General features: G+C 34.4%; 1 protein-coding gene across 1 annotated transcript in view; it reads right to left on the bottom strand.

Annotated features, from left to right (window-relative positions):
• Positions 1–5,530: 5,530 nt before the first annotated feature.
• The window catches only part of LOC116346080 (coiled-coil domain-containing protein 63), a 137,829-nt gene continuing 128,475 nt past the window's right edge, over positions 5,531–14,884 (bottom strand). Inside the window, exons 5-10 of the mRNA XM_031775984.1 lie at positions 9,381–9,555; positions 9,132–9,314; positions 8,102–8,252; positions 7,037–7,131; positions 6,839–6,918; positions 5,531–5,888 (exon numbers count right to left, since the gene is read on the bottom strand). Of these exons, the coding sequence (XP_031631844.1) occupies positions 5,645–5,888; positions 6,839–6,918; positions 7,037–7,131; positions 8,102–8,252; positions 9,132–9,314; positions 9,381–9,555 (928 nt within the window). The 3' untranslated portion in view covers positions 5,531–5,644. The remainder of the gene's footprint in view (positions 5,889–6,838; positions 6,919–7,036; positions 7,132–8,101; positions 8,253–9,131; positions 9,315–9,380; positions 9,556–14,884) is intronic.

The raw sequence follows: 14,884 nt of genomic DNA, 5'->3' as shown, positions 1-14,884 counted from the left end.
AAAAGTCATACTTAATGTAGACTTAAACACTCAAAAATATGTAATGGAGGGTTTTTTGGCACGAGAAAACCGAATCCGAGGTTAGTTTTGAGACACAATCAATTTTTGATACAGTTTCCTTGGAAAAATCACAAAAAAATTAAATTTTCGTATGGGAGCCATGCTCGTTTGCTACTTTAATGACGCGAAACTTTGCACAGATTATTTTTTACACAAAATAATAACATTCTGAAAGTTTGAAGAGATTTCAATCAAAATTAGGGGTAACTCCCATACAAAATTTACAATTTTTGGCTCAAAAACGAATATTTTGTATGGGAGGTACCCTTAATTTTGGTTGAAATTTCTCCAAACCCTCCGAATGTTATTTTTTGGTGAAAGAAATAACCTGTACAAAGTTTCATGCCATTAAGGTAGCATACAGACATGGCTCCCATACAAAAATCCAAAATTTTTGTGACTTTAGTTATGAAAAGTGTTTCAAAAATAATTTTTATGGCAAAATTAACGTCAGACATTTTTTTTATAGTGTTTTGTTTGAAAATAGAATACTTTCAAATGCCGCACAAATGGGTTCATCATGAAAGTGTTAAAAATCTTTTTTCGGGTACTTCTGCTATTAAATTAAAGAATATTTCGTTGCCAAAGTTGAAACATATTGTTTGGTTTCGAACTTTACGACGCTTGAAAGGCTTGAAAAATCGAACAAATATTATTTTGAACTTTCTTAATAAAATACGCAACTACCACCGTGCGGAAAAGTTCGTCTTACTCCCGTAAGACTCTTTATTTTCACTCAATTTCAGCTCCTGATGATATCTGGCTGAGCTGATTCATCTGGCTGAAAATATCTCATTATAATGTCTGGGTAGGGAATTTAAATATAAATGAAACATTTCAACATGCATGTTATGTTGACCGTCAAAATAATGAGACTTAAATTCAAAGAATAATTAGAATAGATTCAACTTAATGGTACATGAATTTTCATTTTATTTTGGAACAAAAAGTTTTTTCAATACAGAAGTTGGCTAAAAATTGATCATTTATTCGAATCTAACCACACTGAAAATGGTTCTTATTATAAAAAAAGCCTTAGAAATTATGAATCACAATGAATTTACAATAAATTATTGGAACATTTTCAAGAAAATGAACGGCCTCTTCTTATACTGACGCAATTTTTAGCATTACCAAATGCCCAATTCACAAACATTATGAAAACGCAATTGCATGTTTATGTCAAACCTACGAAGTGATTGATTTCTCTGTATACAGCTCATCAGTGCAGCTTTATAGGCCAGTACCATCACAACTCTTTTGACCCAGTCAGATGGATAGGAGGACTGCCGGAAATAACCGGAAAATTCTCCAAACAATTGAGAAGATAATTGTTTGCCCTTCAAAACATGTCACTACCAAGTGATATCAAATGTTGGTAAAACTGGTAAAATGAATCATTTCCTTGAAAATGTTCCAATAATTTATCTTATTCGAACTGTCGTAAATAAAAACAAATTAATTTGGTTTTCTTTTTTAATAAACGTGTTTACACTTTTTGAAGCAATTCGGTAGAAATGATGAACGAAGGATTGAATTTATGGGTTGATTCTGGTGTGGATGGTGTTCAAATGTGATTTCAGCGTACATTTTACCGTAAAACGCATCATACAAATCTCGCACCGGAATGGTTTTTCACCGCTATGCGTTCGCATATGAATTTTCATCATAGTTTTATTCAAAGTGACATACTTCTTGCAAATATAGCATTCATATGGATGTATTTTGCAAAAACTTTCGTGTGCATCTTTTTCGGCTTTCTGGGAAAATCCATTGAAACAACCTCGGCAATGGAATGGAAATTCATCGATGTGAGATGCTTTGTGTTTCGTCAAGCTTTGTATATGTGAGTATTTCTTGCGGCAAATTTCACATTGATACGGTTTCTCGCCAGTGTGAGTACGCATGTGTTTATCGAGATTACCTTTGTAATTGCTGGAATAGTCACAAATTTGGCACATGAATCGCTTCTTCATCTCGGCCTGGTTTATGGACATTTTCTTTCTGAACGCACCCGACTTAGTTTCTGCTCTTGGACCTCTTCCGGTCTTTTTGTTTCCGATTGCAAATGCTTCCTGATTAGGTTCAGTGCCATCAGCGATGTTTGATTCACTATTCAATGTGACTGTACTAACGACATTCATCGAAATGCCATTGCCGATTTCCATTTCTTCATTGAAATTTGGAACTTCAACGCAACTTCCTTCGTCGTCACTTTGAACAAAATCGTTCAATTCAGATTTAATTCGAATGTTGTCAAACTGAAAAAGAGACGTGGTCTCTGATGATTCGACTTTAATTCGGTCTACGGTACCATCGTAGTCATCACTTGTGTCGACGATTTCATCTGGATCAGTCATGTAATAACCCTCCGTAATTGAGTTGAACATCTGGGATCCAATAATTGGCATGTTCTCGTGTGCACCAAATGCAATTTGATCTTGAAACATCGCATTCCTTTCGAATTGATCATACGTAAGCTTGATCCTAAACACAATAAACGATAGTAAATTAACAAAAACACCACCAAATCGTTGATATTTTTACTCACCGATCATTTGAAACCCGCAAAAAATATTGCTTGAACTCTTCGTTGAGCAATAAGCCATTGAATTTGAATGCCGTTCTAATGTTGTTTAAGGAAAGTCTTGCCTGGTGATCGAACGCGGACAGCATATTGTTCAATTCGTTTCTCCAGTCTATTGTTGATGCATTCATCTGATGAATATACAGTTGTAACTAATGTATTCAGTCACTAATTTTTTCGATTTTATATGAAATTCTCAACAAAACTCAAAATTTCGCTTGATTTTTTTATATTCATGCCAAGAGCAAGAATACTTACCTTTCACTTCGTCCTTCCGGCAAATTATTAATGACAAATATGAATGTTATTGTAGTTGTTTTTATGGAAAACTCTTAGAAAAATCAAAGACATTGAAATGGTACAGTATTTTCGCGATGAAGAATGAAATTTTTATTTGTATTAGGAAAATGTCATATAGAACGTATAAAATTTACTTTGTGTTAGGAAACGTGTCAACCATTATGCTATTTTGAAGCGATGACATGAACTGTCTAATTGAGTTTGCGCTATAGACAAACTACTTTAAGGCGAATCAAATTCGCCGCTTATTTTTATAATATTTATTTGCTGCGTAAGAAATTCGGATTTCTGGCGTGGATGTTGTCCAAATGAGCGTTCATACTAGACTTCTGTGTAAAACGCATCATACAAATCTCGCATCGAAACGGTTTTTCGCCGCTGTGCTTTCGCATATGCCTTTTTAGGTGAACTTTAGACACATTGGTAAACTTCTTGCAGATATGGCATTCATATCGACGTCTTTTGCACACTTTTTCGTGGGCATCTTTTTCAACCTCCTGCGGAAATCCAGTGAAACAGAATCGGCAATGGAACGGGATTTTTTCGGTGTGAGTCACTTGGTGCTTCTTCAAATGATCTATTCTTGCGAATTCTTTGTTGCAAATATCACATCGATATAGCTTCTCACCGGTATGGATATACATATGACGATTAAGATTCTGACTATATTTACTGGAAAATTCACAAATTTCGCATTCGAATCGCTTCTTCATCCCCAATTGGTTTGATTTGCCGGCTCTTGAACGTGTGGTTGATCTTTGTCTCATCTTATATTCCATTGCGAAGGCTTCGTAGTTACGTTCAGTATCATCAATGTGGTTCGGTCGATCGATCGAAGTGACGGTAGATGTGGGTATGTTTGTTGTGTCAATATCACGATCCTCGCCATCGTCTACATCAATTTCTTCTGATTTCACTGCGACGACAGTTTTTGGTCTAATGTGACTTTGAGGTGTGTGGGGCGAAGCATATTTTTGCCAATTGAGGCCATTCGAGTTTGTCTCTAGGATTTCGGCGTTGTTTTCATCGTAGTCAAATAGAACAACATCATTTAATTCAACTTTTATATCGTCAATACCGTATTGATAGTCAGACGAATTCTCCTGTGTTTCTGGTTCTTTTTGGTCTATAGCATCATCTGCGATAAAGTTGGCTCTCGCCAACGTGGTATCGAACTCGAATTGGCCATACGTAAGCTTGATTCTGAACAAATTTTAAGTTATTTTTTTTAAATCAATAAATGCGCTACTAATTTGTTGAAAGTTTTGATATATTACCGATCGAATGAAGTATCCAGAAAAAACTGCTTGAATTCGGCATTTAGTAATAAGCCATTGCGTTCGAATGCAATTTTAATGTTGTTCAAGGAAGCTGTTGCCTGGCGATCAAAGACAGCCAGCATATGGTTCATCTCGCTTCTCCAGTCCATCTGAGGTGTGAAAAGGGACAAACTAGTGTGAGATTTTATGGTATTAATCATCCATTTCTTATGTCTCTTAACATTTTATCGCAAACATAATAGTGGAGTTTGCCATGCTCTTACTCTTACCTTTTCCTTCCTTCTTCAACCAAACTAATAACGATTTGTTATTAACAAATATGTAAGTTTTATTCCGAATCGTGTCTTTCTACGACAAAATGTTCTATTCCAAATCAAAAGTATTGCAATCAAGCCGTATTTCTACAATTTATTGAGATTTTTATGTCAAATTATTATGTTTTATGAGTTTATTTAATTAAGATCATACGAAGCCCATAAATGGAATGTAACACGTAAGACAGGTTGTGATAAGACTTGCTATTTTGAAGCGATGACAAGAATTGTCAAAGTGGGATTTCGCCACAGTTTCCTTTGAGATAAATTCATAGAAATACGTCAGCGTGAATTGGATAATTCATGTATTGGAGCCAAAAATCAAATCGAAAATCAAAAGTTCTAGCATAAAATACAATAAAAAGTACAACGAAACCACATCAATGACTTGATGTCAGTCAAGTCTAACTCCGAACATTATTTCGAATTTTTCGTTTCTTGCTTGTTATTCGATAGATTTTTTATTTTTCGATGTCAATTAAGACATATTTTCTGGTAGTTATAAGCATTAAAGCTTGCATGATAAGAGAAAACTTTACCTGAAACTACGCGATTTGCCATTAGATGGCGCGCTTTGCAGCCAGTTCATATTTCAAAACAAACGTATTTGCTCTAAAACACACACACTTTATTTCTTATATTTGCATTACAATTGTGAGAGTAAGCACTTGTGAATCACTGTTTGTTATTTCTAGCAGATTATAGATGGTATTAAGAGTATGTTTTAAAAATAAGATGTTATGAATGAATTTAATGCAAAGAATATTTTCAACGAACTATTATCTCTTTCAATGTGTTTTCCACCTTCTTAAGACTAGTTACGTGGATATTAACACGAAAATTACTCAATTTGAATTATGTAATGGTGCAAAAAGAACGATTAATATGCGAAATAAGAAGTGAGAGTATGTAAATTTAAAATTTAAATATACTTTATGTGCATATAATGCGAATCAGCATGGAAAAAAGTGAAGAAAAAGTACTGTCTGTGATAATCCAATAGATTCTGGTTAAGATTATTATCCATGTTTTGATGCATTTGATTAAAACCTGTAGAGATTTTAGCATATGCTCTCTTCGGTCGTTCTTTTCAAAACATGGAATTAATTCGGAGAACGTGGTGTTGGCGCAGCCGTATGATTGGCCGACGCATCGTTTATATTGAATTTTGGTACGCGATCTCGTTTTGCCAGAATCTTCGACGGTTGATCGCTGTAGTTTAAGCGATTGATGACCGAATTGGTGCGTCTTTTGATAATGCCCAAGAACAGCCGAACATTGTGAATCGTTAGTTTTTGCTCCGTAAACATCAAATCCAACACCGGTGCTTGATTGTTGTTCAACATTCTGCAAAGATATTCAAAGTGATTTTGAGAAATTCGATTTATTATTCAGGTCAGATCGAGTGAATTTATCTCAAATTTCAAGAGAAAACATTAAATGAAAGTTTATTCAAAAATTAACTATTATTTCTTTCATCAAAGTACTTTTGCCAATGCAACCGAAAATGAATTCTACAAAGATTTTCGAGATCTTTTCGCAAAATGAGATTGTATGCAGATAAAGAAACGTGTTGCATTCCAAGTAATAAAAGCCTTTCCATTTCATTGCTGAATTTAAAACGTATTCATTCGTAATTCTTGTGAAAATAAACGTGTTTTCAAAACGAAACGAAAATGTAGGAGGAAGCATAAAAAAGTAACATTAGCATAATTTAAAATTGCTTTAAATGAAAGAAAACACTTGCTTGCGCATTATGGTGCTCAATTCAAGTGAGCAGCCGACTGTGTAAATAGTCATTGTTTTGTGATGCGATGATTTGAAGTCGTCAGTTTTTTATATGCATGTGCTGAAATGCATGCAAATGCACATTGATATTGCAATACGTGCCTTCAGCGATTTGAATACCCGGCTTCGTCGTGTGTTTATGAAAACAAACTTAATTCAAGTGGTTTTTGACTGAAATGGCTATCTAATTGGATGCGGTCCAGAAATCATCATTTTTTTGGATCGAGAATGAATTTGGTGTTATTTATGACATTGAATGAGGATGTGAGATTTCAATTCTCAATTTGGAATTAAGTAATTTCATGACCATTGACCGAACCCTCTTCAAGCGTAACATTCTCTTTGGTTGGCGTAACGTTCGAATTGGTTCTTTTTGAATAAAAGTCCATCGATTTCAAATTATATTTTTATAATATTTTAAAAATAATTTTTAAATTGATCTGAAAAGACCGATGGTCGATCACCGACCCGGCCAAATTCCAAAATTCTAAAAAGTAAAATTAGCTTACCCAAACAATTTTTCAATTCCGTCGAGCATTTCTTCGAGTTTCTTTTCATTTTCAATGTAAATTTGATGTGCCCGTTCCGCCTGCCGTCGAGAAAGTAACGGTGAAAAAATGAAAATTGTTGATGCAAGCGATTGTGTAATTCAGTGCAATAAATCCAAAGTGTGCATCGCACACAATATTAACTCTGTTCCCACTCACCTTGGTCGTCCATAATTTTAATTGTTCTTCGAGAACCTCAATCGTGGAGTTTCTTTGCGTTTGTTTCTTTGTCTCGTTTTCAATCTTTTGTTTATCTAAAATCACGGCAAGTAAAATAACGCGCAACATTATTATCATTCAATGTAGCAAAAAGAGCCAAGAAATAATTTCAAAAAAACGAAACAGAAGATTGTTGTTATTACTGTAAATTCGTAGATGCAATAAGAGCCAACCGTAAATTGTATGTACTTTATCAATGAATCTTCACGATAAATGGCTCATTTTTCACATTCTGACTTCATCGTTCGCATGCTGTTCAAAGCAAAATGTTTGCAAACACTGTGTGCGTTGTGATTGTTTTATGAGTCGAGAGTTTTCTCATTCGCCGCCGTTTACCGTTGCAGTGACTTTTTTTTTACACGTGCAATCGTAAAATTGAATTATTCAACCGAAGAACGTGATGCATAATGAAATAACAGACATATGATGCATTCAACTCGTGCAATTTATGAGCACCGAGACCATTGATACCATCATTGTTTCGAATCGCATCACACACACAAATTAGCTCAATCAAGATGCAACCGCCATCGCACCACCAAGCGTCATACACACAAACTTCTGTTGAAATTATGCATTATTTGACCCACATCGCGGTTGCAGTTAGGAAATATGACGAATTGTTTACTTAATAAAATTCATTGGCAGTAAAGAAGAAATTCTCGGTAGTTAGAATAATGGAAAAGGTTAAATTTTCAAATGATAATAATTCGAAAAGAAATTTTCTTTTTCTCTCGAAGATATCAATCTTTAAAAGATTTGGGACTAAGGAGATTAAGGCAACTGCTTTCATTGTTTTGGAACTGAAATTCCATTTGTGATTCTTTTGAAATAGTGTGGATGTGAGTCATAAATCATCAATTCCAATTTGGAATTTCCAAATCACTCATTTTAATAAAATCGATAAATTAAACGGAGATGTCACTTATTCATCCAGAGGTGAATTGCAGATTTTGGTCATTTTTTCATTGGAAAAAGTGCTCAAATCAATTTTCTTTAACTTACCAATATCATCTCGAATCTTTTGAACCGTTTCGTTCAACACTTCTACTTCATAACTCAGCTCATTAACATAGCTAAACAGCGCAAAATTTTCGTCTTCTTGTTTGGTGAAGTAGCGCGAAAGTTGATCGAAATCTGTCTCACCAGATATATTCTGAAATAAAATGTTAATGTTCCATAGAAATTTGATAGATTTAACTGATTTGAAAGAATTTTTCTTGTTTTTTTTTCTATATTCGTAGTTATTTTGCTGAAAAATTGTCCAAAAAATTTGGAGGACACAAATTGTACAAAGGTGCAAGATATGAACGAAAAATGTCAAAATAAAAAAAATGAAAAAAGTCCAGTACATAAAACAGACATTAACTCTTTGCTCTCGAGAAGATGCACACTCCTAATAGTTGTCTGATAAATGTTTCTGCCTCGAAATGTAACACTGACTGGTGTGATTAAATCAGTTTGCTCTTGACGGTGCCATGTGCTATGAAAGTAATTGAAAAATGTTCAAAATCCAGGCGACTTGATCTGTCTAGTCAATTAATCAAATACTCAAGTTAATAGATTCAGAAAGGTACGACGATTCAATTTGTTCAATCGATCATTCATGCAGGTAATAACAGACAAAGATGAGTCAATTGAAGATTGATAATTAGAAATGAATTGGATTGAATTTGTGTTTCGTTAAATGAAAGTGAATTTAGTTTGCAATTCATCTGGTTTGTCTCAAACTGAATATACCGAAAAAGAAAGTTCAAAGCACCCGCCGTAACAATGAATAGCATCACTCGTACGCTTACTCTTCTTTCAGTGTCTCGCCGAAAGAAAACAAAGCAAACGCTTGAATATGCAAAGCGATGCAAAGTGAAACTCATGGTGTGAAATCATTGAATGAAACCGAGATTGTTGCTCGTCAGCGCTGAGAATGCTCAATTATTGTTTGCAAAGGTTAAAATTCGTGTTTTTTTGCAGCAGAATTCAATCACGTCAAGTTCATTTTCAAATGAAATCGACACGAATAGAAATATGAATATACCTGAATTTGCTTCATTGTATCTTGTAAATCAGTCAATTGTTTGTCGGCTATTTCTTGTTGCAATTGTTTTCGATTCACTTCGCGTGCCTCCAATTCAGCATTCACACGAAGATTACCTTTGATCGCAAAAAATTCTTTCAGTTTAATGTCATGATCCAATTTACGTTGCAGTTCACGCATTTCCTAATTGGGAAAAGTTTTTTGATGAACGAAGGGAAAATTATGGACAATTCGAACGGTTAAATGTACCTGTAAATGTAGATTTTGCTCATTATGAGATTTTCCGTCAAGGTTTTGTAGTTTGTTGCACAGTTCTTCTCGTTGTTCGTACGCTGACACCGACTGTTCGATCAAATCCATTATCAACTTTTTACCTAATTCCAATTTGGTCACCATGCGTTGCCAAATCTCATTGAATTTTGATCTAAAACAAAATAAACGGAATTGAAACCAATCAATTCATTCTTTCCAATTTTTGAAGTAATGTCTCTAAATAATTATTGAGAATAAATTACACTGTGCGTCATTTTTTAACTTTAAAAATGTGATGGAGACGAGACCCACCATTTTTACATAATTTGGGTATGCTGATTTCAATGGCATCACCCGTTTTTCTTTAACACGTCAAAAAACCAAAATTGGCTGTTTACACTCTAGTAACATTTTGAATTCATGCAATATCCCAGAGGGGTGACCTATCAGGCGTTGTAGTACGGTTCAAGTATAGTTAAGTCATACAATTCGTACAAGAATTTTATTGGCTCTTATCGATTTAACCGATGAAGCAACAAAAAACCTCACACTTCGGTGTAAGCACACTTTCCACTATAGTGGAATAGAAATAGACTACATGAGCTTTTATTAGTTGATAATCAAATGAAACAACACTAGGTACATACAGTTTACACTTCACACACAAGTTGCGTGACACAAAACGCATATAATGGTCACAATTCCATAAAGTAATATAAAAGCATCTCTTTTCCGTGCTCTATTAGTAATTTTTCGGCGACCAGCCAGATCGAGCCAGATAAAAATCAAGCAACTACAGCTTAATCAAGCAACTACTACAGGTTTATCTCTTTATTATCTTTGACCCAAATGGTCAAAATTATAGTTAACATTTGGTATTTGTTGTCACGTGTTGTCACGTCATTGCTTAAATATATGTTAATATCTTTTTAGTGATACATAATTATAAGAAATCACTGTTTATTACAATATACATTATACAATCTCACCTCCTTCCATCTATTCCTTTCAATTTATGTTAGTGAACTCATTTGCCATTTCAATTATCAACAGAAATTATCAACCAAATATCGATATAAATAAAATCATTGCATTTCCTGAAACTATATTCAGTGTTTGTTTGTTCTCTCAACAAAGAAGTCTAAAACTTTTATCCCAATCCTTCTAATGTTGACTGTAAAAATGATTCAAATACTTCGAGTAAACATTTTACTCTTGTATATCATTTGGATCTTCTTCTCACCATCACATGGATTCAAGATCCATAACGCACGAGAAGATCAAGGCCGGACTTTACGAGTGACCACTCGATACTATGAACCATTCATGTATCGCGATCAATTCGGCAAAGGAATCGATTTCAAACTAATCGAAACCATTGCAGAGAAGGAACATTTGGAGTTGAAAGTGCATTTCGATGACAATTTGATTTCTACTGGCTTCAATCGACTTCTTGAGAAGTAATTAATAAATAATTATTTATTATTAATAATTAATTAATAAATTTTTTATGAAAACATACGAAGCGTTATGAGTGTGCGAGACGATTTTCTGCGGTCATCGGGTGTAGCCCCTTATGAAATTATTGTGTTGACAGAAACTTGGTTGAATAGCGGGCACTATAACAACGAATTTGTCAGCAATAGGTATAAAGTCTTTAGGAAAGATCGATACGAATCCAACATAAATGCGAAAAGAGGTGGAGGCGTGCTTATCGCAGTTTTAGAAGAGATAGAATGTGAAGAACACAAAACAACAGAAATGGACAGACTGGAAGTGCTCTGCGTTAAATTCCCATTATATGGCGGATATATGTATATATACTGTTTATATATTCAACCAGATTCTAAAATGGAAGTTTTTTTGGATCATTTGAGAGCGATAAACAGCCTAAATATAGCTAATGATGATATTTTAGTGATCGTGGGCGATTTCAATCTACCAGTCATTTCTTGGACGAGCAATGTCGACGGTTTTGATTTCATTCCAATCATCAGTGAATCTGAAAGTGAAAGAGCAAAGATTGCAAAGCAAATTTCGAGCTCATTGATTGAAAATGGGCTATTTCAACTCAACAATGTTCAAAACAAGTCGGGAAACGTATTAGATTTGGTATACACCAATTCACCTGAACTAACATTAGTAGAAATTGCGACGTGTAGATTGATTCCCCCAGAAACAAGCGATAAAGCACATAACCCACTTTGTATCATGGTAGAGTGTGTTCCTGTAGTGCATGCAGTGAACGACAACCCGACTCAACAATACAGTTTTCGTAAAGCTAATTATGATACTATTCGCGACATTTTGAGTTCAATAGACTTTCAACAATTATTACCTGAAACAAAGAACGTAAATAAAATGCTTGATGACTTCTACGAGGTTCTGAAAAATATCATTGAAAATAACATTCCAAAAGCAACTATTCGCAATAACAAGTATCCAGTATGGTACAGCAAAAAGCTCATTAATCTGAAGAACATTCAAAATCGACAATATGAAAGAGTATGTGCGGCGAGGAAAATAAATTCAGTTGCGAATGAGTCCAAATTCCAGAAAGCAACGGAGGAATTCAATTTACTTTACAACGAATTACACGATAAGCATATGCTCAATGTGGCGGAAAATTTTAAATCAAATCCTAAATACTTTTGGTCCCACGTTAATTCTAAGAGAAAGTCGAATTCATTACCATGCAAATTGACGTACAAAGACAAATCAGCAACGAATGATCAGGAGAAAGCGGAGATGTTTGCGGACTTCTTCAGTTCGGTTTACACGGAGAGACCGAGAGACACTGAAATTGAGCAGTTTATCGCATTACGCAACGAGGTAAACTGCTTTAATTTATGCATTAGTTATGAAGAGGTCATTCACGCTTTGCGTACCATGGACTTGAACAAAGGGCAAGGCCCAGATCACATCTCTCCGATATTTCTTCGTGAATGTGCCGATTTTCTAGCCATACCTCTATGTAAAATCTTCAACCATTCAATCCAAACGGGAATATACCCAAACATTTTCAAAATTGGCCGTGTTACCCCAATTTTTAAGGATGGAACTAAATCATCAGTTTTGAACTATAGAGGAGTTACAATTATGTATAATTTGGCCAAAGTTTTTGAAAAAGTTGTATACTCGCAATTAAAAATGATACTTATCCCAAGATTATCCAAACAACAACATGGATTTATGTCAAACAGATGTATTGAGTCTAACCTTATGGAATTCACCACGTTTATTCATGAGGGCTTCGAAGAAAAGTGTCAAGTGGACGTTTTTTATGCAGACATTCGAAAAGCGTTTGATAGTATTAGTCAACCATTACTTGTGCGAAAAATGGCCAAATTCCCTATTGGAAATAAAACATTGAAATGGATAGATTCATATACAGCAGAAAGGAAACAGTTCATTAAAATCGGCAACGCATCGTCTAGGTCTTTTACAGCTCATTCAGCAATTGGACAAGGAACGATATGTGGACCACTACTATTTTTATCGTTCTTTGATGATTCCGATGACTCTAACCCGAATACTCGATCGTTTAATTTTGCAGATGACAAAAAATTAGCAGTCAAAATAAAGACTTTGAACGACACAACTCTGCTACAATCAGCAATAGATAATTTTGTTTTATGGTGCGATCTCAACGGTTTGGAGCTTAATGTTGACAAATGTAAAATTATGTCATTCCACCACAAGAGATCCTGCATAGAAGCTTCATACACGATAAAAGGAAAGCAGATAGAAAGAGTGAAAGAGATAAGAGATCTGGGAGTCATAATGGACACGAAATTAAGTTTTAACGCCCATAGAGAATATATAAAAAAGAAAGCTGAAAATACTTGGGCATTCGTAAGAAGGGAATGTTACAATTCATTCAACTTAGATGTTGCCAAAATGTTATATGGATCGCTAGTAAGATCAAACCTGGAATTCGCGAGTATAATATGGTCGCCGTCAGATATAACTCACAAAAAATTCATCGAAAGTTCACAAAAGGGCGCAATTATCTATCTAAAAAAAGATTTTATTAACCGACAGGAGAATGGATACAAATTACCACCATACGAGGATAGATGTCGAGAATTACAAATGGATACTTTAGTGAGGCGAAGGGTTAATGCAATGATATTGTTTATTAAGAAGATTATATCCGGAAAAATAAACTCACCAACGCTGCGAGAAAGTCTAAATTTAAACACGGGTGTTCGTACGATTAGAAATCCTGAATTTATTCGTCTCAAGATATCAAATTCTGACTATGGTTTAAACGCTCCGCTCAACTATGCCTGTAGAGCTTTTAATTTTGCAGCCCTTTTTATTGACCCAACTCTGCCTTTTCATGATTTTCAGAAAAAGCTAATTAAATTACCAGATAAAGCCTTTGGAGATCTCAATAAGCTTAAATAATCAAATATTTTCTGTGATAAACTTGCTATTTTTATAGATATGAATTCAAAGAATTTACACACTAACTGTGACTGACGTAATATTATATTTATTGAACGAAACTGAACTGAACTTGTATCTAATACTCACTTTCATTTAAACTAGCTAGAGTTTTAAAACTACTTTCCAAAAATTTATTTGTATAAAAATTGTACTAATCTCAACCGTCGGCTTATTTAAGTAGACGTAAAAAGCAATAAATAATAATAATAATAATAATTATTTCAACATTTGAATTTCATCATTAACTTCTAATCGCATCTCTTCAACTCAGCAACTCCGACATTTTAATTGGTGGAATATTTCCCAATTTCACCAATCTGCATCCATCAACATCCATAATTCATCAACCATATCACGACGAACTGATATGGTGCATACAAAAAGCCAAATATTTTCCATTGTTCATAAGCGTATTTCAGGCAGCATCACCAGAATGCTGGTTAATAACAGTATTTGGCATTGGCTATGTAACAGGGTTAATTTTATACATTTTCATTCAATTCGATTTGAAATATGAAAAACGAAATCAACTCGATTGGCACTATACAACTTGGCTCATTGCCTTACCAGCTGTCATTGGTGTTAATCAAAGATTTTATCCAAAATACCTCCCGTTACGGATATTTTATGGATTTATATTGATCATGAGCTTATTTCATTGGCATATTATCTTCCATTACGGCGTTCGATTTATAAGAGTGCCTGTCCAACGTCATCAAATTTCGACTGTAACCGAAATCATTGACGACAATTTTCGTTTGGCTGGTTCTGCCGAAGTTTCTAATTTAATTGCATTTGATGACCGGGTAAGATTGTGTAACATCATTACAATGATAGCAGCTTAAATACAATATTTCCATTTTAGTATCATAAATCTCAAATCGACTCATTTCTTGTTGGTTCAACAATTGGTTATTGTTTGGAGCAATTGAAGAGTGATGATAATTGGGATTTGGCTATCGGTGGCTCGCGTCAACATATTTTGAACAGTCGATCATATTCGCCGTCGAAAATCTTCTGTTTCGATAGAGAAGAGAACATTGCAA

The sequence above is a fragment of the Contarinia nasturtii genome, unplaced genomic scaffold, assembly GCF_009176525.2.
Source record: "Contarinia nasturtii isolate CC-2019 unplaced genomic scaffold, AAFC_CNas_1.1 Cnas_scaffold_1426, whole genome shotgun sequence".
In the NCBI taxonomy this organism is placed as follows: Eukaryota; Metazoa; Arthropoda; class Insecta; order Diptera; family Cecidomyiidae; genus Contarinia; species Contarinia nasturtii.
The sequence above is the reverse complement of the archived record's forward strand: the minus strand, read 5'-3'. Positions and strand labels throughout refer to the sequence as shown.